General features: G+C 41.3%; 1 protein-coding gene across 2 annotated transcripts in view; it reads right to left on the bottom strand.

Moving 5' to 3' along the window:
• Window positions 1-27,258, bottom strand: part of THBS2 (thrombospondin 2) — a 542,122-nt gene that overhangs the window by 381,785 nt on the left and 133,079 nt on the right. For both annotated transcript variants that reach the window (XM_069234978.1, XM_069234977.1), the window contains exons 10-12: window positions 16,258-16,431; window positions 2,494-2,621; window positions 2,200-2,352 (exon numbers count right to left, since the gene is read on the bottom strand). In XM_069234978.1, the coding sequence (XP_069091079.1) occupies window positions 2,200-2,352; window positions 2,494-2,621; window positions 16,258-16,431 (455 nt within the window). The remainder of the gene's footprint in view (window positions 1-2,199; window positions 2,353-2,493; window positions 2,622-16,257; window positions 16,432-27,258) is intronic.

The following is a 27,258-nucleotide window of genomic DNA, read 5'->3' on the forward strand; positions in this document are numbered from 1 at the left end:
TTCATAACAGAGTAGATGCTTGCTTGTCCATCTCAAAGGGGCTTTGGGGTTTATAATGGTATTAAATCACATAAATACAAATACAATAAGCACTGAATGTGCCCTTAAGGCTGCTGCCTTACCTCGCGGTACTGAAAAGTCAACCCTGGCTGAAAATGGCTGCTTTGTGCAGTAAATTGCTGAAGCGCTCGGAGATTATGAGCAGCTACTTTTTGCTTTGAAGACAATATCCGCACTACGGCGCTCATGAAGATTGAGCGCCCACTCTAAGCTCTTGGAGCCTTTTAACACGAGCACCAGTAACAGTACAAAATGTCACACTCATTTTTGTGTTTTTGGCCACTGGAAATTTAGGGATTTGCCCAAAGTCACAGAATGTTGTGCTGACGCCAAGACTTAGGGTGACCAGATGTCCTGGATTTCCCCGGACGGTCCCGTTTTTTTGGGAAGTGTCCTGACACTTTTGTCAAAAATAAAGGAATGTCCCGTTTTTTGGGAAGTGGCTAGATTATTTTTAGAAATATCCCGGTTTTTCAGTAGTGTCTGAGTTGAGCATGCACACTGGTGTAAAATAGATGTGCTCATGCTCACTTTTCACTGCTTAAGAAGTTGTGGCGTGACGTCACTTAGGTGAGCATTGTAGCATGAAGGGAAATCCAGAGAGAAAAGAGATATTTTTTGTCTGTATTTCCCTTCTCTTTATACAAAGCAGCAACAATGGTGTTTTGCCAGCCATCGGGACAAGAGCTCCTTCAAACCACCAGTGGCCAAGATGACCCTGCCCTGCTCACAGGACTCAGAGGTCACCCCCTGCAGCAAGATCCAGCCACCCATCTGCGTAACCCTGCTCTGTCCTTTTACGCAGCTCAGAATCAAGCAGCTGCTAAAGGAAAAAAGGGCTGGAGTGAAATCATCTATACTGGTAGGCAGTATAGTTTGAGTGCTTGGTCTCGAAAAGTACAAACTCAGAATTTTAAATTTAACACCACAGTTAGGGGTTCTCTTTAATAATAAGAATTGATTTCTACCAAAATGTGCCCTTCTTGCAAAGTTAGGATAATGAAAAACTGGGAAATAATCATAATGCTCTAATCTATACCTTGCAGTTTGCCTGCAGCACTTTAATGACAGGATCTTTCTGACAAAAGTAGTAAGCCACTAACCTATTTGCATTATATGGATTTAACCTGCATGGCACACATTCTTTGCAGCAGGTATATTAACTCTCTGTGCTACCTTACAAGGTCCACAAGAGAATCCTATTTGTCACCAGGCAGAACATTAATTACCAGAGTAATCTTACCTAAAACTGCTCAAGGCGAGGAACATGGCAGCATGTGCTTTTAAAACAATAACATACCTGCAAATACGTGCCCCCACCCGCAGTCAGCATTCAGTGCGGCGGCACCAGTCGTACCTCCCTAGAGACGTCCCTGGGTGTGAGCTACTGATGAGCAGGAGATAAGTGTCACAGAGGGGCTGGATTTGTGACTGACTGAGGGGAGAAGGTAAATGTTACTGTTGTAGAGGTGACAGGCTGAATTTTTGGAGGGCCACTGGAGCAAAAAGAAAAAATCTGGTTTATCATCTGTAATTCTTCATATATATCTGTGAAGGAGGCTGTCATTGTAGTCCCTTTTCTATGTCTATGAAAGCTATTAAGTAGTCCTAATTTTATGTCGATTGCTGCTGCAAACTGTAGTCCTACTTCTATGTTTATGGTATGTCCCGGTTTTTCGTTTTGAGAATCTGGTCACCCCGCTGAGACTGGAATCTGGTTTCTCATTTTTTAAGTCGGTAGCTCTGGCAGGAACGCTATATCCTCTTCCCTTATTTATTTTGTAATAACATTGGCATCATAAGTGGACAGACGTAGAATGCATTCCCTGCAGATTCAGAGGAACATTTCTGGAATTCACTCTTTTGGTGGTAAGTAAATGTCTGCAATCGGCCTTACAGCTGCATAATGATACATGGCTTTTTCTGTGGATGCCTGAAAGAAATAATATTACGTAAACCTGTATTGCGAAACGTCCACAAGAATTTATCTTATCCCAAATGACACCTGGAGATCGTGTCTGCAGACACACATCTGACTACCCCGAACTTCTGTTTATGTTTTGTCAACTCACGTGTGTGACCCTTGACCACTCACATTCGTCGTCGAACACGGATTCAGCGAACTTTAACCTCACTTACTTGCTTGTCTTTCTTGGCTACCTCAAGGCCCACTCCATAGGGCTGGCTGCCCTTGTAACGTGGCGGGCAGGGTAGGCAATGAAAACCTGGGTCCGTGTTTACACAGCGATGAACGCCATTCATCCTGAAGCAAGCATCTGGTACTAATGCGCACTGGGTGGAAGAATAAACAAACACGATTTAGAAAGAGAAAAGCGTTTTCCCTATAGTTTGGAGTCTTAAAACAAATAACTTACTCAGGGCTAGAGAAAGAATGTAGCACGATGGAGCAAATAAAAATACGTCTCCACTTACCTCATCAAGGTCCTCGCAGAATGTGCCATTTCCAATGTAGCCAACAGGGCATGACCCGCAAGACCAGGAACCATCAGGGAAGCTGTTGCATTCAGCTCCGGGAAAGCATGGATTAGACAAGCAACCATCTATAAAAGGAAAACAAAAACATTATATTCAAACGTTTTCACCGTAGTCAAAAAGCAGGTTGAAAGCTCAGCCTTTCTAAAATAATTATTAAGACTTCTTGGGCACCTGTTCGCCTTTTAGTACAAGGCAAAGATATTTAACATGCAAAATCCATGCAGAAATTGTAAATGTAATCCTCACACAGCTTTTGTTAATTATTCCTCACACAGGTACGGTTGACTTTTAGGAAAATAAATACAATGTTACTTCAGTGGCGATATTGTCTCCACACGAGTAAATAATTATTGAGGCATTCACTTGTGCCTCAGAGACTACATTGAACAAGCAATGGCAAAACCAATCGGTATGACATTTTCAAATTAATTTTAAATGCGAGCATGTGCCACGAATAGGAAAATTAACCAGCATAAACCATTTTAATAATATAGTTTGATGTCACCTTAAAAAAGTAGAAACACTTTTTAGTTTTAATGTATATCACAGAAAAATGTGGTGTGCTGTAAAGAAAAGATACTGTTGGTTTTGAATTTCTTGAACACGAAGACATAGAAAAAAACACAATGTTGTCTAATAAAAAAAATAATGGATACAAAATAGAAAGCAAAAAGTATTGACAAAGTAAAGTATTGGTTCACCAGCTCTGGAACTGTGCGATTTTTTTAGGTAGATGTGCACGTAAGATCAAGCAAAATGTCTTCACTCAGTGCAAGACAGCCAGTGGCTGAAATGTGCTGACCCAGTTCCCCGTAATATACCCTTTAGCAGGCAGAAATAATGTAAATGATAGTTGAACAGACCTATGACGAAGACAGCTCACTTTAAGCCATTCTGTGAATGAATTTATGTATGATCTTTTTATTTGTGCTTTTTATTTACTACAACGAGGCTTGCAAACCAGGATGACAGTTGGACTGTTTGTGAATTCACTGTAGACAGTTGCACAAAGGGAGCTGAGGTATGCCCTGCATATCCTATGGGTCTTTCTGCGCTAGAGTGGTGGGAGGAGGTGGTACTTACACCTGAATAGGGCTGTGCCTGTCCTTACACAAAACAATCTCCAACCCCTGAAGTGTGTCTGTGGCCAGGGCAGGAAAGGCAGGGTCAAAGACTTCTCTTTGAGGTTTGCCTACTTCAAAGGCACAAATGGGTATATGTATTGGACCTCTGACCCCAGAAAGTTACTATCCTTGTGAACTGTGGACATTCTGCCAAGAAGAAGAGCTGGATGCTGTAGGAGGGACTGCCACCCTGCCTGTTGCTTTGATGTGATGGCCTGCTGCTTGGTGCTTCTGTCCTAGGAGTAAAGGGACTGGACTTGGCTTTCTACGTCCTGCTTCCAAAGGTTCCCTAAGGGCTTGGACTGAGCTTGCTCCAGTTAAGAAGTCTGAGGGACATCAAACACTTCATCTGCCAGCACCTGGGTTCTCTTGCTGAGAGCCCTGACTTGCCTAATGGTGCCAAATACAGTTTCTGGGCCCTTGAGAGTGAGTTATGGTGCAAACCAAGAAGAAACAAGTACATCGACTCCAGAGTGACTTCGGAACCAATGCCACTGTCCGACTCTGCACCGCTGCCTGCACTGGAGCTGTGGTCCCCGCTGAGTGCAACGACCAACACTGCAGGCCCGATGCCGCAGCAGAGCCTCCGAAGTATCGCCACAGTGTGAGTGCTAAGTGCTGTGTCACTGATGTCCGTGACACCCGATTCCACCGCAGCACCTGTTGCCCTGTGGTGTGAATGTGACATGCAAAGTTGACGCCTCACATCTTCACCTGCTGGATTCATCAACCCTGCCTTGTCACAAGGAACCAACGCCTCACCACCACTGCTGCATCACCTCCCCTGAAACTGTAAGGAACCAATGCCTCACCTCCCCTGCCTAGAAGTAGGGAACCTATGCCTCACCTCTCTGGAAGAAGTAAGGAACCAACGCTGCACCGGCTCCAGGGAACACCTCACCTCCCGACTCAGTGCAATGTCTGTTTCCTCATTTTCCAAGGTACTGTACCTGGGGTCCATGCGATTCCGTGACTTGCCCGCACTCTCTCACGAGTGGCGTTAGACTGTTGGGAATGACTCCGTCAAGATGTCTTGAAAACCCCAGTTGGAGCTATTGAGTTTCTAAGCGCTACACTAAGATTTAGTAATTGAACATTTTTATCTTTTCTTGTGTATGTTGGATTTTTGGCGTTTTGGTCTTGTTTTATTCCGATAAATAATGGCTACTTTTCTAAATTGGTGTGGAGTCCTTTTTTAGTGTTTTCACTGTGTTCCTGTGTGCGTACAAATACTTTACACACTGCCCCTGATATAAACCTAACTGCTCATGCCAAGCTACCAAGGGGGTGAGCAGGGGTTATCTTTGCTATGTGACTCCCTTACCCTGACTAGAGTGAGGGTCCCTACTTGGACAGGGTGCAAACCACTATCAACTAGAGGCCCCATTTCTAACACAACGCAAGGCACTTTTCTTGCACCTAAAATGGAACATATATCTTTGTGAAAGTTGTACATTTTGAATAAGCTTATCATTCAACACAATAGGTATCAATTCAAAAAAGTGCAAAGGGGTAGCAAAAGTTACATCTCATACACTTTGACCTGAATGACATCACAAGAAGTGATATATGACCCCTGACCCCAATTTTTTCCAGGAAAGCTTGTCACATCACCCTAACATCCCAATAATTGACATCGCTGAACTTCCATAGTAACTGCACAATTAGCATAACATCATAACGCAGACAACTGTCATTATTAGATGCCACCTATATTATGGTGCTGGCTTGGTCTTTGAAAATTCTGGGGCATAATACTTACCCTGAATTGTAATGAGCAAGAAAAGCAAGTATAGCAGACCTCTGTCAGGGTATTTCTCTCCACCAAATAAAAATGGAAACTAAAGGGATCAAAAACTGTATTTTAAAGCACAGTTTCCACATAAATTTGCAAGAATGCCATAGGCACCGAAACCACACTCATTACATATTCAAATCCTTTCATGGTGTGCTAAGCAAATTAAACCTGATGTTCCCCAGGAGTTGACAATATTTTTTTTAAATGGCTTATTAGTTCTCCATATATCAAAAAGTTAACTCCTTTGTGCCAGGACCACCATTTTGGAATCACTGCCCCCCTGTTCAATGGAAACCCTCTTAAATCAAAACAGTACTAAACAGGCTAAAAACTGAATTTTGCAGTTTATTCTGTCCATTAACCATAGTTTACCCTCTTGTCAAAAATGGCCTCAGTATTTCAGGGCCAGCCTTTGGTCATGGTTACTACCCAGCTTTTGCCAGGTTGTCCACCTTTACGTCAAGAATTTCAACCATTGTGCTAGTACCAGCATTTTACCACTGGTATCCACATGAGAAGACTATCCTCATGCACGCTAGTATTTTCCAACAGGAGCTCTATATTCCATGAATCACGTCTAGTGTGCCAGTACCAATATTTTACCATTGGTTCCCTTTATGCTAAAAAATAACCTCAGTGCGCCAGTGTCAGTATTTTGTTACAAGTGTCTGTCATGTTAAGAATTAAGGCAAGCATGCCTGTGCCAGTATTTGGCGTGGGTACCTTTGTAAGAAAGACAAGTGTTCCAGGTCCAATGACGATCTCACAGCATCACATCAAATTCTCACTCACTCTCACATTGTCACTCACACTCATTCTGTCATTCACACTCATTCTCTCACACCTGTATCCTCTTTATTTATTCATTCTCGTTCACTTTCATTCACTCTTAATCTCAATCATTCTCACTCACTCTTACTTACTGACATTCAGAGACAGATTTACTAACGCTTTGCTCTGCACAAATTGTTGAGGTGGAATAGACTAGCGAAGGGAAATCAGGATTCGTACTGAATAGTATCCCAAAGTAATGTAAGGTTGCTCTATGCACTGCTTTTCGTTAATTTTCTCAAGGGGGAGTTCCATGGGTGGTTCATAGACATTCCTATGCAACCACCCATGACGCTGATCCCTACGTACAAACATTGGTAGACAGTGCTAAAATTGTATGCCTTTCCGAGAAAGGCATAAGAAGAAGAAATGTTTTAATTTCTCCTTGTTTTTCAAACTTTGCTTGTGTGCTGCATTGTACAGCCCACATACAAAGTTGGAAAAGCATAAACGCGTATATCTTTGTACTGGAAGGGACTCCTGACAGTACAAACCCATGCTTCAAAAAAATTTTCACACACTTGCACTATGAAACAAGTTGTATATGTTAATATATAACTGACAAAATTGCACCAGCGCACAGGAAGGTGAAAAATGTGCCATATTTTAGTAGATACAACACAGTTTTTTCTCTCCTTTTGCTGCAGGGCAGCATTGCCTTACATTAAATAATTGTGTCGCAATTTAATAAAGAAATGGACAGGGGGGTCGCCCGTGGGCAGGGCGACCCCCTGTGGGGGCAATATTTCTTTTTGTTGTTGTAGGGTTTCCCAAGGAAACCATACAACTACTAAAAAAAAAATAGATCTATATATAAATATATTTTTTAGGGCACCCCTTAAAGATTCTCAAAGATGCCCATTTGAGGGTCTTGAACATGTCCAGAGAAAAACTGCTTTTTAAATCTGGTAGCATCAATAATCAAGATCAAAATGATGGATCTTCACCTAGACTGTTTCTGGAATTCAATTCCCAACATTCACATCTAAATAACATCATACAAAAAAATTGGCATGTTTTGAGACATGACTCTGCTATAAAGGACAGTATAGGTCCTCATCCACATATCACATATCGTAAAACTCAATCATTGGGTGACCATCTCACCAGAAGCCTATTCCAAAGTTCCAAAGCTAATTCGTCTTGGCTAGCTAAGAAAAGTCTTGGTTTTTGGAAATGTGGACATTGCAAATCCTGTTTATATGCACAAAATACTCACACATATACTACTTTTGAAGGGAAAATCTGTGATATAACAGATCGTATCACATGTGAAACTGAATACGTCGTATATGTGATTGAATGTGGTTGTCATAAAAAATATGTAGGCAGTACCATTCATAAATTGAAAGTCCGGTTCTTACAACATCTCAGAGCTATCAAGAATCATGATCCATCTTACCCCTTAGCTAAACACTTTTGGGACGTACATGAAGGCAATTGCAGCTCTTTAACATTTTATGGTGTTAAAACCATTGCTGCCCATCCCCGGGGAGGGAACAGAACTGCGCATTTGAGACAAACTGAGTCTAAAATGATTTTACTTCTAGGCACAGAAAACCCCTGGGGTCATAACTTGGATGCAGAGCTTCATGTCCATTTGTGAGATTTTAGATTTCTTTTCATACATATATATATATATATATATATATATTTTTATATATATACTTTTTCCAGTAGAAAACATGAAATTCATTTGACATTTAAAAATATTGCTTTTTAGGATCCTTTATTGGTTAATGAAATTTCCGGATTGAAATTTAGTTCATTTTGTTATTTTATTTATCACATATTAATTCACTTTAGGGTGTTACACTCATCTAATTTACCTTTGTACTGTAATATATGCCCTTAGGGAGGGTCTAGCGGTGTATGTATATATATATTCCTGTTGCTGAATTTGTTGGGTCTTGTTTGCAATTTCAAAATTAATGATAGATTTGCCTGTGATATGGACATAATAATTCTTTCCTTTTTAGAGTATATTAATATTCAGAGGATCAGGATTAATTTTATGAATTGTATTATGATCTATTCAAAATGGAATTTGATATTGTTATTAAGAGTAATTGAGATATTTATATAAATTGTATAGAATTTTGGTTATTAACATCCATTTATATATTTGTCCGTCTTGGATATAACTTTTATTGGTATCTCTTTCTTAGAATCGATTGGATTTATTCTATTTATTTAGTCATTTATTTATAGCTTGTATATAGATTGATTGTATTGTAATTAATTTATAGTACATATATTTATATATTTATTTATTTATATATCAGGCTTTTAAAACTATTAAGTAAAAAGTGGATAATATGTCGATATTAAGAGTGAAAGGAAAAAGGAAGAGAAAGAGAGAAAAAAACCTTATACATGGGGCTTTCCTTTCCCTGCATTTAACAATTATCAATTGTGATTATATATTATTCATGCATTTACAGGCGACCAGATCATATATGTGATATTGCAGTATAACATGAAAGAAATATACAATGTTATATTTGAAGTTTTTATCTCATCAAAGCACAGGATTATTAGTCTCTAACTTTCAAACTTAGAATTGCTACGTTACAAAATGGCCGCTCTGTTTGCACTTCCCTCGAGCTATGCAGTCAACAACAAAGAAGGACTATATGGTTTAAATAGTTGGGTGTAAAAATGTCTGCCAATGTCCTGTTGAAGGCTTCTGCCAAAACGCGTTGACATCTGGTTGGGACAGCGTGAGTTTGTTCATGGTGGGCACATTATTGATTTCCTTTTTGTGCTTTTTTACCATTTTATGCGGGTCGAATTTACCTGCATTTAAACCTTTTTCAATAAATAGCAGCCGATGAAATTATTCATAAGTAGTTTTTGACTCTACTATTTTACGAGCTCATTTTGGATGATGTGCAGCCCTTGGTGTGCGATTATAATGCACCAGTTTTCTTGAATACATATATATATATATATATATATATATATATATATATATATATATATATATAAAAAAAAGAATTCTCTTTCTGTTTCGAAAGGAGAAAACCGCACTCCGTCGTTGTGCCAATAATAGTAAAACTTTAATTCCATTTGTGAGATCACGGCAAAAAACAAAACAGGAATCCCTTGACGCGTTTCGGTCACTTATATATATATAAGTCGGGAGACTTGGGGGAACGCTGGGTGGAAGGAAATTTGTGGCTCCTCTCAGATTTCAGAACTTTCTGTCACCAAAATGTGAGGAAAATTTGTATTTTTTTAGCCAAATTTTGAGGTTTGCAAAGGATTCTGGGTAACAGAACCTGGTAGGAGCCCCACAAGTCACCCCATCTTGGATTCCCCTATGTCTCTAGTTTAAAAAAATGCACTGGTTTGGTAGGTTTCCCTAGGTTTCCCTAGGTGCTGGCTGAGCTAGAGGCCAAAATCTACAGGTAGGCACTCTGCAAAAAACACCTCTGTTTTCTATCAAAAAATGGGATGTGTCCACGTCGTGTTTTGGGTCATTTCCTGTCGCGGGCGCTAGGCCTACCCACACAAGTGAGGTATCAATTTTATCGGGAGTCTTGGGGAAATGCTAAGTGGAATGAAATTTGTGGCTCCTCTCAGATTCCAGAACTTTCTGTCACCGAAATGTGAGGAAAATGTGTTTTTTTAGCCAAATTTTGAGGTTTGCAAAGGATTCTGGGTAACAGAACCTGGTCAGAGCCCCACAAGTCACCCCATCTTGGATTCCCCTAGGTGTCTAGTTTTAAAGAATGCCAAGGTTTGCTAGGTTTCCCTAGGTGCCGGCTGAGCTAGAGGCCAAAAGCTACAGCTAGGCACTTTGCAAAAAACACGTCAGATTTCAATGTAAAAATGTGATGTGTCCATGTTGCGTTTCCTGTCGCAGACATTAGCCCTCCCACGCAAGTGCGGTACCATTTCTATCGGAAGACTTGGGGGAACACAGAATAGCAGAACAAGTGTTATTGCCCCTTGTCTTTCTCTACATTTTTTCCTTCCAAATGTAAGACAGGGTATAAAAAAAGACAACTATTTGAGAAATGCCCTGTAATTCACATGCTAGTATGGGCACCCCGGAATTCAGAGATGTGCAAATAACCACTGCTTCTCAACACCTTATCTTGTGCCCATTTTGGAAATACAAAGGTTTTCTTGATACCTATTTTTCACTCTTTATATTTCAGCAAATGAATTGCTGTATAACCGGTATAGAATGAAAACCCATTGCACGGTGCAGCTCCTTTATTGGCTCTGGGTACCTAGGGTTCTTGATGAACATACAAGCCCTATATATCCTCGCAACCGGAAGAGTCCAGCAGACGTAATGGTATATTGCTTTCAAAAATCTGACATTGCAGGAAAAAGTTAGAGTAAACGTGGAGAGAAATGGCTGTTTTTTTCACCTCAATTTCAATATTGTTTTTATTTCAGCTGTTATTTGCTGTAGGAAAACATTGTAGGATCTACACAAATGACCCCTTGCTGAATTCAGAATTATGTTTATTTTTCAAAAATGTTTAGCTTTTAGGGATCCAGCATTGGTTTCACACTCATTTCTGTCACTAACTGGAAGGAGGCTGAAAGCACAAAAAATAGTAAAAATGGGGTGTGTCCCAGTAAAATGCCAAAATTGTGTTGAAAAATGTGGTTTTCTGATTCAAGTCTGGAAAGATGGTGATTTTAGCACCACAAACCCTTTGATGATGCCATTTTCAGGGAAAAAAAACACAAGTCTTCTTCTGCAGCCCTCTTTTCCCATTTTTTGAAAAAAAAAATGATTTTTTTTGCTGTGTTTTGGCAAATTTCTTGGTCTCTTCCATGGGAACCCACTAACTCTGGGTACCCTTGGAATCCCTAGGATGTTGGAAAAAAAGGACGCAAATTTGTCATGGATAGCTTATGTGGACATAAAGTTATGAGGGACTAGGCACAAACTGCCCCAAAATAGCCAAAAAAAGGCTTGGCACAGGAGGGGAAAAGGCCTGGCAGTGAAGGAGTTAAGTAGTCTACTGTGTTTTCCTTGGCTTTAAAATAAATGTTTTGACATTTATTACATTTAATGAGGCAATCCATTAACTTATTCACTCTGTTAGAATAATGAGCACATGTCTGAGTATTGCTATGTGGAATTTCCAGGTCACAGAGACTAATTAAGCATTGCCCGCGTTGACCTGGTGGCTAATGTCAAACAGTTTCTTGCATCTTCAACCCCGCAATGGATGTTAAAAAGCTGGATTTTGCATACTTGAAGGTAGTTAAATTTAATACTGGCATAAACTAAACCTTGGTAGAAAACTTACATCTTTACTACCATCCACTTCCGTCCAACAAAACTATTCAGTTTCTACAGCAGCTGGCAACATGCCAACGTCCCATTTGACGACAAAATGTATGCATGGTTACATTGGATCTATTAAAGACTGGGATGTGATTCACTCTTTATTTGTTTAGTTAAGGTACTATGGATCATTACTTGATGTAGTGATAGTAGTCTTTCTAGTGGTCTAGCAGTGTTTCTAGTGGTCTAGAAGAGGAGCCTGTCTTAGTGGTGCTCCCTCATCGTCCTCAACAGCATAGGATGCTAGGACTGATGGGTTCCTAGAAACACTTTCTCGGGTTATCTATACCAAGGACACATTTACATTTGATGAAACTGAACAGCACTACATACAACCCAAGGCATTCTTCTCATTCTTATTCCTATTCTTATTTTGTTCTCTCAAGTGAAGGTGATATCACTGTGTCTTTGCCCCTTCCCTGGTTGCCTGAATCTGACTTTTTAATCAAGTGGGAGTAACTCAATCAGAGGGTCAAGTAAGGGTGTAATAAAAAGCAAGGTTCTTAAGGTATTGTGCCCCTTGGGGTCTTCGTGTTTCGGAAATAATGGCAAGTAATTTTAAAAGAGATTATTTGTTCTTCATAGAAACAGTTGAGTGCTTGCATCATTGCTGTTGTAGGCACAGTATAGATGGTTGATTCTGAATGCCTTTCAGATATTCCTCCTTTTTGTTTGAGAGTACTTTTGTATATGAACTTCAAATTATCGAAATGGAAAGCACTAATGTTATTTTTCGTTCCACCCAGAGGCAGAAGTCAAATGACTTTCCTGAGTATGATGAATCTAAAGTTTTATTTCTTGTTTATGACAATTATCTACAGAATTGTTGAGAGGTTAAATCGTACCAGACACCTAAGCTCTTACTTTTGTGGTCTAATCGTCTCTTTTAAGCTTTAGTTTTCTGTATCCAAAGAGGAGATGCTCCCTAGGCTTGTGACCAATAAAAGACATGGCATTCCTATCGGTGTCTTTCAAACCACAACATTTCTTTAAGACCCACCCAGGCTTTGTTCGGAGATGTTTATTCAAGGGGAAGCTATGCCTTAATTATTGATCATGATTTTTTGGTTCACTCTTCCATTCTTCAGGCAGCTGTGGACTAACCGATGACAAATAATTTTGGATTTGGAGCCGATAATGCTAAATCAACCCCACCAATTTCAATGTTGGAAAACAGTGGCCATCACAGAGAATACCTTCATGGAAACTAATATGACATACTCTTTACAAAGTACTGCCTAACATGACAGAAATGCATTTTGGGTGTTTCTGTCTTTTTAATAGAGGATGTGGCCTACCAGTTCAGCTAGGCTGCTCCATTCTGCGTTAAGTCAGCCAGATATGCAAATATGTGGTTCAGTCTTTCAAACGCACAATAGGGCACTACTGGATTGATATTAATGCAAAGTAACTGCCATATATATAGATACTTATTACTCCTCACGTCAGGAACTAAATGCTTCTTTACAGAAGACAGGGGGTTGGGGATCTCAAAGTCCTTTGTGTCCTAGCCAATGGACAGGATGAATCCATTATCAAATGTGCAAAGTAAGTTTTATGTGCTGTCCAGCGTAGTGTTCTAAGATGTTTTGAAGGAAGTGAAGCAACATTTTCTCGATGCAGGTTTATGCATGTTTCCAGTTCAATATCTTACTGCAGTAATGGAGGATGGAGATGATGCAGTAACTGGACAACTCCTGCGTGTGTCAAATGTTGTTTTAGTTAGCAGAAGGGTTATTATTACATGTCTGAGTGCCTCAAGAACTACACACATTTTAATATAAGATATTCAGCAACTTCACTTAGTCCGTGGCAAGACTACATAAGGAGTGTCTGATGAATTGTGCATGCAATTTTTCATCAAGTAAGTTTGATGCTTTTACTTTTTCATCTTATTTTTACTAGATGCTTTGCAGTGGAGGAAATACGCCTAATATATTTCACATAAAACATCACACAGGAATTTTTCAGTCATAGGAATGGCTCCAAAGTTTAAAAAAATATGATCTAATTTAATATAAATGCATGCAGAGTAGATGAAACAGTCAAATATAGTAAGTTGCATTAAATAATTTTTTACCTTTAGAGCAACTCTTGGCAAAGTGCATGCATTCTAACCTGGAAACACACATGTAAGCTGATGAAACTGATGGTTAGAATTTGATCAAGTCACGACTATCTGAAATTATTTGCAATTCTTGTCCATACCAGCAGATCCACCCAAATCCCCTACTGGGATGACAAATATTGTTATTATGCAATTAGATTATCCTTAAAACAGATAAATATGGGGTATGAGAGGATAACCAGTGATATTTCAGACATGGCTTTCCCTGAGTAAAAAATCTCTGCCTCATTTTAATGTCAGATATTTAGCTGAGACTTCAGTAATAATGAAGAGAACTATTGTAAGTAGTGAATAATGGTGGGTGAATGACAAAAGCGTATCGAATTGTCTAAGAGGAGGTTCGTCTTCGTCCCAATTCTAGTGTGTTTTCTTTCATTGGTTATTTGCTAGTTGATAAAATGCATGTAAGAAAACAATTTAAGGTTATGTAGCCACACCTTTACATAAGTAAATATTTGACACAAATGTTTTAGATGCAGAATTGCAAATGAAAAATTACCAGATTGTGCATTTCTGATCGTTCTGATGAGTGTCTCAGACAATAATACTTATGGAAAATGTAACATGCAGACTAAAAGTAATTTATATATAATCCATAATGTGATAAAGCCTAAAATTATAATCTAGTCCTACTAGAAGACGCTGTGGATGATGAGACAGGATATGGTATTGTTCAATGAGGAGTTTGGTATAACATAACTCCGGTCATAAAGGTGATGTACTGAATTGAATAGTTTATGGTTCACAACACAAATACGCACTTTACCTGTACTCTTTTTCTGTTTTTGCTAAGTGGATGACTTGCATGTGAAGGTCTATATGTATATGATAAGGTCTTTCTAATGATTTTATGATTAACTGGAAAAGCATAATATACAGATTCAGCGTGTTGCATAATGGAATGCTATTAGAAAGTCTAGTGTACTGGTTAAAATTTGCACCAGGTTTGATGGCAATCCCTATAGCTGGAATAAGTGAGGAGTAATCAAGGTAATAATACATTTACTAGGTGATCTCATGGCTGAGAAATTTCTGTTGGGATTTTTTATACGTGAGTGTATTTTTCCTTTGGACTACAGGTTTTGTAGTTTGCTAATTAGGTGGAATGAGGAATGTGAAGTTGTGTAAATCGGCCAATGACGTTTGGGTTTTCACATGAATGTTTGATACTATTTAGTAATTGCCTATACATTTTCTGTCAGAAAAGTGAATTTTCCTACTATTTCAAGTATTACACAGGATTTACTTTGTCCATGATAGTATAGTTTCAACAAATGAACAAGTTTCTGGACAAGACTAATAGATGTCTGTAATGGCCTGGTATCAATAATTAGTGATGGGGTTTTGAATACTTGAAGTTGAGAAATATCTTTTCATACCAATAACCAATTGACAAGCTGAGCATGCTTGGTGTGAGATTAATTTTCGTAACACAAGCAGGCACGGGCCATGTGGCAGGCGTGGCCATGTGGTGGTGAAAGGTGTTAAATTGGGAGAGATGGGCTATTGCCAGAGTAGCAAATGGCCAGTATTAGGCCCATCTTTTCCAATGATATGAGAAGAGACATGTCAGAATTGCAGGAACGGGCAGTATGCTTCCTTATGAATGTCACAAAGATTGTTAACATAGATCATATATTAAATGGTGTTAAATTCTACCTCTTTTACCAGTTTTCCAGTTGTGTTCATAATTTTGTACTCATAATTGAAAGCTAATGTATTTAGGTGGGAGGGATACTGAGGTGCAACGAAAGCTGCAGGTGGTAGTACTGAAGGAAATTTCACAGGAGAGATAATTTCCAGTTTGCATAAAAGTTCACTGTGGACAGGAACTAAAAGGCTAGTATGCATAAGAAGAGTTTTCTATACTGTTCTGTTCATTGTATGACGTGGTGTGTCCTGCTCAGGAGACCGCATGTCCAAATGAATAACAGATTAGACAGACCACAGAGTAGATCAGACATAGAGGTGTCCTGCATTAGAAAACTCATAAAAAAGACAGGGAATGTATGTATTTTATATCTGTATAGCCTGGAAGTGCAGCTTGATGGGACATTATGGTAGAGCCAAATGATAGCACAATTTTAGGAATACAGAAGAGGAACATGTGTATTTCAATAGAGGAAATTGATGGCTGGCTCTAGATTAATAAACCATGTGTAGGAGAAGTTCAGGAGTAGTAGGTCTTACATAAACAACAAGTTATTTAAAAACAGTGATATACGAAACATGTAACAAGATTCAAAATGCTATAGAAAAAATAGAGGAAGGCAAACATAATGAAAATGCAAACAAAGAAATGAACAGTACAATGTTGTATCTGGTATTCAAACGAGTAGCCTAACCTGGTCCAGTGGCCCTTATTTGCCATCACAGTTTTTGCAAGCATCTACGTGTGCAACATTAACTCTCAGAATCTTGGTAGCTTTTATGTTCTCTTGAGGCATTGTGTTTATAGTACTTTGCTTACTGGAAGTTGCAAAATGTATATACATACCAATTGGACAATCTTGTTTGTTGCACATCTCATTTTCTTTATTGTCACCCGCACATTTCTTTCCTCCATATTGTGGTCGTGGGCTGTTACACAAACGGGATCTTTCACGTAGTCCCCCTCCACAAGTGACAGTGCAACTAGACCATGGAGACCAGGGTCCCCATTTTCCATTGACTATAAGAAATATTTCAGAGATTTAGTAGTGAGTAAGAGAAATGACATCAATTAATGTTGTATAGAAGTTTCAGGATTGTTATGCAGATTTTATTCTATCATTTCGTAACACATATTACAGAAACACGAATGTTAACCTTTTCTAACAACACATTTTCATAAGGAGGCAACGGAAACAAATTTACTTCTCTCAATTTTTCTAATTTGTTATTGGTCATTTTGGTCCAACACCATTGTGATCGCAAAACTAATATTATTATGGTGTAGTTGTTGTAAATATGAGGGGACATTTCAAAGGCTAATAAACTCTAACAAATAGGAACAAAGAAAATTATTGATTCCCAATGGTGATTTGTTGATATGTGAGTAGCATGATGGGATATTTGCTGTAGATGGGCAATTTTTTTTTTTTAAGTCTTTTAATTTGACACTACTCAACACTGGCCATAGCTTAAACATTATCTCAGTTATTTGGCTGAAGGTGCCATACATGTATTGCATTGGATGATATCTGGTCAGCAGGTACATTGAAATACATCAGTATATGGATGATGCACAACTATAACATAACATTCCATCTCTACACAATGTAGATTTTCTAAAGAAGAGTGTTGCCATTCCCAACTCATCACTCAAGAAGACAACACCTAGTCAGGCCTCCAAGATCATAATCTCTTAAATCACCTACAGCTGCAAGAGGAACAATATCAGAAGACTGGAAACTTAGAGATGGAATCACTTGAAAACAAAAGAGTAAGCATTCTCCAGATGTGGCCCAATAATATGAAAAAATATCCCAGTCCAGATCAACAAGTATCTTCCTCTCATGCTTTCTTCAAGAAAAGAAGGCAACTTTATTCCTGCAGCATTTCACAAACTCTGTGGAATCTGCTTTCTCTGTGTACCCACCTCTCTTGTAATGGCCAGCTGCCTTGGTAACCCCATATGCCTTTATTTGTCAAGGGCTCCATTGCTTTGTAGGAAGGTTTTTGCTTGATAAATCGAATACATACATACAAAGTTTTCGGCCTCATCATATTAATTTCTCAATAGTTACTCACTGTATTGCTGATACCCTTATACTAGTGAGGTGATCCTAGACCTTTTTGGAATTCCAACCAATTGACACCTCTAAATTGCATTTTGTTTTCAACTATTAGATATCCTTCTTGGCAGACATGATGCAACTGCAACATCTGCAATTCCAGATGTGCCTTGGCAACACAAATATGTTCCACTCCCTAGTGAGTGAGCTTGGCCACCATGACAACCTTAAGTACCATTATGTTATGTTAATAGAACTTGCTAAAGTGCATGTTCAACAGTGGTTTTAGTGCTTTAAGACTAAGGGAATTCAGAGAAACTGAGATTCAAAGTAGTTCGTATAGGTCTGTCTGAAAGTCTAACAACTCTCTAAAAGTCAAACTAGCATGTATAAGACTGTCAGACAGCCAGTTTTAAAGGTCACACAGCAGTTTTCTAGCCTCAATAAGTCATGTAAGGAATTCTACAGGAAGAGATCCTGCACTGAGAAACTACATCCTCCCATCCATTGCTTCTTGTATCTTGGGACCTGGAGAAGGTAGGCACTAGAAGATCTTAATCTGCCTGAGGGAATATAACAAATTTGAGCCAAATCTTGCAGCGCTTTAAATATTGTACAACAAATGTTAAACTAAACGTTTTGCTTGACAGGTACCCGATGTAATTGTTTTAGGATCACAGGAATGCCTCAGAATTCTATATATGAGACAGACTGCTTAATTTTAGAGAAACTGAAGCCTCTGAATCACATTATTTGGAAGGGCTAAATAAATAGAGTTGGCAGTGTCTAAATGAAAAATAACTGTAGCCGTATTTGTCATTTTCAGGGCTTGAATGGAGGATATTTTTGTGATCAATTTCAATGTAAAAGTGCATTTAGATGCAACAGCACTAATCTGGAATGTCAACATTAGACCACTATCTAACAATACTCCCAAACTCTTAACCGGAGTCTTAGGCTGCTCAGGGTCACCCATCTCGACTGGCCAGTAAGGGCTGTTCCTGAGGTTGATTTGTTGTTTAAAATCATGATCACTGTTTTGTTTCCATTTAACTTGAGCTAGTTATTTCCCATCCAGCTCCAGACAGATTTCACATTGTTTTTAAATTCCAACTCTGAGGCCAGGGTATTAGCTACGTGTATGAGAAACTGGGAATCGTCTGCATAGTTATGCGCTCTACAACCCGATCTGCAAATTTTAAAATTAGGGATCCTACATATACATTGAATAGATAGGTAGAGAGAGCAGATCCTTGGGGACTCCACGTGTAATTAGGGTAGATGCAATCGGGGTGGATGTAGCAACAAATGGACCCAGCATCACTGCCTGAGTGCAAGGTTGCAGGAAGTATTTCATCCAGTTCAAAGCAATGTCCTTGAGCTCTGTTGCCTCCTAATGATTGACAAGAATCTTATGGTTGACAATGTACAAAGCAGCGGATAGATCCAATAATACCAATGCAGATATCTGACCATTATCCCCATACCCATACTGACAATACTGTCTAGATCATCTGCATGGAAGGATAAAGGACAACAGCCTCCTTTTAAATGTGTTCAAGGAGCTCTGCTTTTGATAGTGGAGAAGATGAGATGGTCTTTTTTCTATAAATATCGATTGAAAATTTTCCCAAAAAAATAAAGAATTTGCACAGATTCGTAAACCTCACCTTAACTTTATGGTGTACATAAGGGTTCTACTTTCTAGGTATCCATACTTTAACAGTTCTTTCCACTTCTCCGAACCAAAACCTCGTGGACTAAACTACACCCCATTGAATGGAAAAGCTTGTTGACTGTAAGTTAATCAACAGTAATCAACTTAAAAAGACACATTGCACCCTGTCCTCTCCCTCTTGCCCCCAGAGGCTACCAGGTGTGTGATGTGGCCACTGGCCATGTTCTATGCCCATTGGAACCTTCAGGCTATGCCTAACTGGTACTGTTAGGTAGAGGTAATTACCTCTGGTCATGCCCTAAACCTATTTCCCACCCCCCATTTACCGTTTAGCACTGTCTACAGGGCATTCTCTCCAGGAGTTACGCACCCTGAGTACTAACTGGGTAATGTCCACGGACAATGTTTTTGCATTCCTCCTTATTGATAAAACAGTTCAAAGCAAAATACACGATTTAGGGCACTCCTCCCCAGCATCAAGCAAGTGTGGGAGTATGTTGCTTCTGAAATGATTTTGTGGAGATTTGTCAGAAAAGGATGAATTCATAAGCAATCCAAAAAAATGCAAAAAATCGGAGTATGTGGGAATAAAAATGTGTTGGGAGAACGAGGCATGACCATATGTGCCATACATGCTGCTATAAGTGCGCAGTTAGTGGCAGAGGTAGTCCGTAGGACAGGGGTAGGTTTACTTCATAAAATTGATAGTTGCTAGAAAAGGTGTCTCTAGTTGGCAGAGTTATGCACCCTGTCCAAGTAGGGACCACAATCCTAGTCAGGGTAACTCACAACACAACCTACATTATTCTGTGCTCACCCTCTGGTAGCTTGGCACAGAGCAGGCAGGCTTAACCTAGAAGGCAATGTGTTAAGTATTTGTGCAATAACTCATACAGTAACACAGTGAAAACACCACAAAAAGTACTCCACAGCATTTTAGGAAAATAGGTGATATTTATCAGAATAAAATAAGACCAAAACAACAAGGATGCAAATGCACAAGTCAAGATATCACTTTTTAGAGGTTTACGTAAGTCTTAGTCCATAGGAATCAATGGATGCATCTTTTTAGCACAAAATACCTGGGTTGCGTAAAAAAGAACAACGCAGAGGGCCGCAGAGAAAGTGATGCGTCAGAAAGAAAAGCAATGCCTTGATTTTTGCGGTGCAGCGGAGGTGGTGCATTGATTCTTTCCACACAGGCAAAGTGATGCGTCGATTTCCGAGTGCGCAGCCTTATAGCCTTACTGCGGTGCAGGGATATTTTGACGTCCAGGGACGATGCGTGGAAAATCCAAAATGCGCTGCAATGTTGAAACAGTCACTGCATCATTTCAGTAGGCACTGCAGTGATTTTTCAGCCACGAGACAGGCTCTTCATTGATTCTGCAGGTGTTGCGTTGATTTTGCTGGCATTCCGTCGGTTTTTCCAGCGCAGTGGATTTTCTCTCTCTGGTGAAGTCTTTGATGGCACTGAGACTTCTTAATAGGAGGCGAGCTCATTCCAAGCCCTTGGAGATCACTTGTGAGGGAAGGCAAAGTACTTAGAGCAGAGTCAGAGAGCAGCAGGGCAAAAAGCAGGAGAGAAGTACTTCCAGAAAAGCAGTTCAGATGAGTCCTTTTGGCAGTACGGTAGTTGATCTGGGAGAGTCCAGTTGTAGGTCCAGAAGTGTCTGACTTTAGGGGGGCACAGATCCAGTATATATACCAAAATGGGTCTTTGAAGTGGAGGAGACTTCAAACAGTGGTTTTGAAGTGTACCAGTTCCCCTTTCAACCCAGTCCTGTCTGTCAGGAGATCTATGGGGGGTGATCAGTCCTTTGGGTGAGGTCAGGCCACTAGCCATTGAGGTGTAAGTCTAAGCCCCTTCACACTTCCTGCCCGGGAAGACCCATCAGTATGCAGATGAATGCAGATGCAGCTGAGTGCCCTGTGTTTATAGCTGTCTGGGTGGAATGAAAAAGGGGAGCAGTCAACCAGCACAGACCAGATGTAGATTGGAGGCAGACTATAAGGCACAGAGAGCAGTAAGTACAGAGAAATGCCTACTTTCTAAAAGTGGCATTTCTAAAATAGTAATAATGAATCCAACTTCACCAGTAAGCAGGATTATTCACTACCATTCCAACCATGACAATGCTACTCCCTTCAGATCAGAAATCAACACTTACAAATACATATGGGAATTTCCAGTGCTGACCTATGAGAGGACCAGGCTTCACAATAGTAAACAGTTTTTCCCTATCAGGACATGTAAAACTTACAAGTACATGTCCTGCCTTTTAATTACATAGCATAGTGCCTATAGGCAACCTAGGGCCTACCTTAAGGGTGACATATGTAATAAAAGGCAGATTTATGGCTTGGCAAGTGGTTTTAAATGGTAAGTCGAAGTAGCAGTGAAACTGCATACACAGGCCTTGCAATGGAAGGCCTAAGACATGGTTAAGGAGCTACTAAGCTGGGTAGCACAATTAGAGCTGCAGGCCCACTAGTTGCATTTAATTTACAGGCCCTGGGCACATCTAGCGCACCCTTCTTGGGGCTTATAGGTAAATTAAATATGCTAAATTCTTATCATGTGTAGGAAGCTGGCTCTCTATATAGTGTATAGTGGCTGGGTGCAGAGCGCCAACACAGCATCGGACGCTCCATGCTGTCCAATGGAGACAGGGGGGTATCCGCTGAAGTGCTGCTTACAGGTGAGTAAATCAGGGTGCTGGTTTTGAGGTAAGTACAAGGGAGGCCAAGGCCGCATCAGACTTAAACCCTCAGTGGCACAGGGACAGCCGGGTGCAGTGTGTCAAAGCAGCATCAGGTGCCCAATGTTATTCAGTGGAGGAGATGACTTTCAGAAACGGACTGCAGGCTCTGGCCAGGAGGCTGGTAGAGGTCAACCAACAGCTATGCAGGTAAGTTGAGATGCCAGGGATCATAGGGACACCAACGGTCTAGCTCCCCAAGACCCAGGGACTCCGGCTACAGGGGTGTCTTTTGGCATCGGAAACCGCTTCCCAGGTAGGTCGCGGTTAGGGGAAGCCCTCGGACTTAGGCTTCAGGCATTGCTGCGGAGTCCAGCAGGGGTCAGCCCGCGGTGGACTCTTAGTCAGAAGCACTGGGGAACCTTCACTGGACTGGTGGGCCACTTGGATTTGGGCCATGGGCGTTGGGTGCAGACGTGGTTCCAGGCAGAGGTTTTGAGGATCCTCAGGCAGACTTCTTTCTTCTTTGAAGATGTTTATTTTGGACAGGTCTACTGTCCATGGGAGTTCTTGTTCTTTATTAAAGGTAGGCAGTCCTCCCAAGACTTCAGAGGTCATTGGGCTGCAGGATAGTCATCTTCTGGGCACAGGTTATTTGAAGCTTGCAGACAGGCCGTTAGGGCTGGGTCCAAGTCAATTGGTGTCTTCAGTCTTCTCTGCTGGGCGCCTTCTGTAATGTTGGGCTTTTCTTAGATCAACAGGAATCTGATTCTAGGGATTAGGGGTGCCACCTAAATGCTGAATTTGGGGGTGTTACAGTGAGTGCCAGGTGGTAGCCAATGGGCTACTCATGTTCCTATGACCACTTGCTTAGGAAAGTGACATAGCCCTAATCCTATTTGCCTGATTCCTTCCATGCAAGATAGAGGAATTTAAAAAGTATTGTCCACTTCAGCTTGTCCAACCTAGTGTGAGACTGGCATGGAGTGGGCACTCCTAATTTAACTGATTTTTCCTGCAAGTTCTGCTGCCAAAAGTGGGATCAGGTACTGGGGCTCAGCCTCCTCTACCATTTGGAGATACCTGGGTGGTATTTCAAAGGCGACCAGGCCTTTGAAGCTCCCCTGCCTGGAATGTTCATCATGTCTGGGAAAGGAAGTCACAGGTCTGCACAGAGCAGGCCTTGGTTCTGAGCCCTCGAGAGCATAGGCTCTCACCTCAGGGGTCCAGAACTCTGTCTTTGGGTGGTAGTACTGGTTTTGATCAGTCAGTGCCCATGCTAGGATTTGGTAGATTTTGCAGGGGGCACCTCTAAGCTGCCCTCTGAGTGCATGTATTAATAAATCCATTACTAGATTCAGTGAGGGTTTATTAATACGAGGTGGTTGATATCAAACATCCCTATCGTCAGTGAAGCCATCAGGTAGCTGGGGAACTCGTAATGACCAGTGTCCAGACATGTACTTAAAAAGGCTTCATTGTTCACTTACTATGTCTGAGAATCGACAAAGACATAGCAGGGGCATATCTGCTCATGCAGTTAGGGCCTCACATGTAATATAATGCACCCTGCCTTTAAGATTGAAAGGCAAGCTAGAGGAGTGACTTACATATATTGCATGCAGTGCAAAAGGGACAGGGCACACGGGATGTGTGCCATATTGTGTTTTCCTTTTGGGTCTGCACCAGGACACGCAGCCTACAAAAGCAGCAACTGTGTGCTCTTAGTGAGGGGGTATCTGAGAAACTCACTCAGAGGAAGTATGGCAAATCGCCAGGATGTCCTTATGTAAGAGATACCTTGCCTCCACAACAGGTGGCTTCGAAGAAGTGCAGGACTCAATGAATAAGTGAGTATAATCTCACCATTAGATACCTGTACGATATCACGTTTGATACCCCCCTTTTTTTGATTGGAGACGATTATGTGCAGTCCTGAAGAAGCGCCAAAAGATCTGTTAAGATGTAAGTAGGCGCAAAACATGTTGACTTACTTGGTAGTGACAAAAGTAGCACTCCCAATCACCTTTTTGAAAGAGTAAAGGGCCATTATGCCCCTTAAACTCTCCGTGTTGCTTTTAATCTTGACCAACATCCCCTATCACCAAGTAAAAGAAGTTCTTGAGGTTAGTTGAGTCAATTTTAATTTCACGTTTTGTTTGCACTTTTTTCTTTTCTCTCCACTGGTCTGTTCAACTTAACTCAGAAGTTGGCCTAGTGACCCCTTTGAGGGTCCCATCAGACATTGCAGTGTCACTCTGGCGTGGAGCAAGCCTGATGATGATACCTGAGGGCCCCTTCTTCTGAGAGGGCTCTTACTTCTGATTTACCTCTATTCCAAAAAACATTTTTAGTAGCCCATGCCCTAGGTACCAGGGGTACCATTAACTAGGGACCTATAATGGTAGTTAAAGGTTTGCCAGTTGGGAAAATGACTGTGCAGTTTTAGGGAGAGAGATCTGGTCTTGGGAACCTGTTTAGCAGGGACCCAGGGCACTTTCAGTCAAAATTGCACCAGAAACCAGGAAAATGTGGAGGGGTGACCATGTCAAAAGAGGCACTTTCCTACACCATGTTTAGGAGAGAGAGCAAAAGCACTTTAGCACTGGTCAGCAGTGGTAAAGTGCACAGTTTCCTAAAACCACCAAAGACGAGGTCATAAAAATGGAGGGAGGCAGAAAGTTGGGGGAATATCACCCTAAGGCTGTCAGGTCTAACAATAGTTAATAATTAGATATCACACTACATTTATTTTGAAAAAATGATTAGTGTATGCAGTCTTCTATGGCTAAATATAAAGATTTTGTCTGTGGTAAAAAGGTATTACCTACCCTTCTTATGTCTTTCCTTGTCTTCCCACAGCTGTGGCGTGTCCCTATTCACATGGCTCTCAGCAATTTGTTTCTGAAATGTCATTTTGGGAACGTCTGTGGGGTTGCTAACTGTTGCATTGTAAAGTAATGACCGGAGCATTCATTTTAACATTTTGCTAGCCACCCAGCTCAATTTGTAGTTTAACTATGATTTGTAAATTAATTCATGGGGTAATAGTAGAATATCCATAAACGTGAGGCTCTGGAGACCACTCAACGCTTTTGCAATTCAAATGTACAGAAAATCACAAAAGGATACTGTTAGAAATTAGGTTGGCTAGGGTATGTACCTAAGCCAGGCAGAACCCACCCACGCTAGTCAGGGCAAGGGAGTTACCCGTCCAAGATAACCCCTGCTCACCCCCTTTCTAGCTTGTCACGAGCAGTCAGACCTATCCCAGAGGCAATGTGTAAAGCATTTGCACAACTCATACAACACACATGACACACTATCCCCACCACAAAGGAAACACAACACCAAGTTATATGAAAATAAACTGTATTGTACACAACGCAATTATTAGACCAAACACAACATGTCAGTAATGCCCTGCTACCCAAGCAGTTGTCAGAACGTTACACAATAGTTACTCTGCAGAATCAGCGGTAGTTACACACAACACAAGGGGTACTTACTTATTATTCTGCAACATAAGCAGTAGTCAGGAATCACATTACAAGATAAACGCACTTGTCATAGAAATATCATAAATGCCCATATCAGGAACATTATAAAAACATATGGCAAGTCTTAAGAATATATCAGCCTAGAATGCCCATAAAAGGAACATTAGCAAACATGTATGCAACACATCATAAAAAATACCAGGAAAACATAATGATCCACAGTGTCCGTACCAGGAACATTTGAATTATGTGTGCCCAAGAAAAGTACCTGTTTGTTTATGAAAAAGGCACTTCTAGTGCCAAGAAGAGCAAAGGGGGCCTCCAGCGCTCCAGTGCGTGAAATCAGAGGCCTTGTGATGATTTGGGGGGGCGAGAGGGATGGCATGTACCCCTTTGGTTTGTATAATGGCCAACTCCAGGGGCCTGTGATCTCTGGGGCCCTCCTGGGCCTCAACTGGCCCTCCAGAAGGGGAGAGGGGCCGGGGGCAAAGCTAGCAACACTTAGGGGCCCCAAGGGAGACCTGCGGCATGGGGGCCTCCGGCGAGGCTTCTGCCCACCTGCGGTCTCAGTAGATTAATCAGGGCTTCGATGGGGGCCAGGAGGAGCCTCCGAGGAGGCTTCCTTCCCCCCCACCCGTTGTGAAGGCACAACAACAAAGGGTCTGGGGGCAGTGGGGAGCCTTCGATGAGGCTTCCTTCCCCACCCGCCTTCGAGAACACCATAGAGCCTGCTTGGGCCGCAGGCAGTGAAGCAGCACCAAAGCAGGTGCCTGCTTGTACCCCGGGGGTGCTTCCCAGAGCGCGATTTGCCCCAGGGGCACAGTAGGAGCGTGCTCGCTCTTTTTCTCCCATCGAGGGTGCCCTGGAGGTCCCAGGGACAGCACGTCACTCGTACTTTACAGAAAACAGCCCACGTCGTGGTGGTGAATCCTGGCCACAAACAACGTGCTCCTCGAAGCGCGCAATGACCCTGCAAGCGCTTTCCAGTGCAAAAATGCACAACAATGGGAAGTGCTTTCAAATCGCTTCAGGAAAAAGACTGCAGAGCGCTCTCCAGGCACTATGGACTTGTTGCAGGGGTCCAGGGCCACTGCAACCAGCCCCTGGGGGACAGTAGTCAAAGAAAAAAGGAGCACAGGTGGCAGCACAGCAGCAGCAGTCCATGGCGGTTCCTGGTGAGTCCCTTTCAGCATTCTGTGTCCAGTTCAAGGTAAGATCCAAAGTGTCTCCAAATTGTGGGGAAAACTCCCCTGTTCTTATACTCTGTTTTACAGTGTGTTTACAAAGAAATGGGGGAGGAGGTTCCAACCAGTTCTAATTGGTTCTGGGAGTGCCCCCTCTCTCCTCCAGCACAGGCTGCAAACATCAGTTGGAGATAAACGACCCTATTGTGTGAGGCCAGTGCACAGCCTTTAGAAATGCAGGTGTGCCCCGCCTCTCCTTTCTCTCAGCCCAGGTAGACAATTCAGTGTGCAGATGCACCTCTGTGACACCTCCACCCTTCATGTGTAGAGGCTGTCTGAAAAGTATGCACAAAGCCCAACTGTCACTCTGCCCAGACGTGGATTGGAGTTAATCTGCAAAACACCAGAGTCATAAGCACAGAGAAATGCTCACTTTCTAGAAGTGGCATTTCTGTAATAGTAATAAAAAAATCAATTTACACCAGTAAGCAGCATTTCTCGCTACCATTACAACCATACCAAACATGCCTACGCTACCCCTCATATATCAGACAATACCCCCTACACATAAGGCAGGGCATTTCCAATGCAATCCTATGAGAAGGCAGCACCCACAGCAGACAGAAACCTAATAGGCTGTTTGTCACTACCAGTACAGGCCGCGCTACTAGGCACATGTCCTGCTTTTTACATACATAGCACCCTGCCCATAGGGCTA

Source organism: Pleurodeles waltl, chromosome 5 (genome assembly GCF_031143425.1).
Source record: "Pleurodeles waltl isolate 20211129_DDA chromosome 5, aPleWal1.hap1.20221129, whole genome shotgun sequence".
NCBI classification, from domain to species: domain Eukaryota; kingdom Metazoa; phylum Chordata; class Amphibia; order Caudata; family Salamandridae; genus Pleurodeles; species Pleurodeles waltl.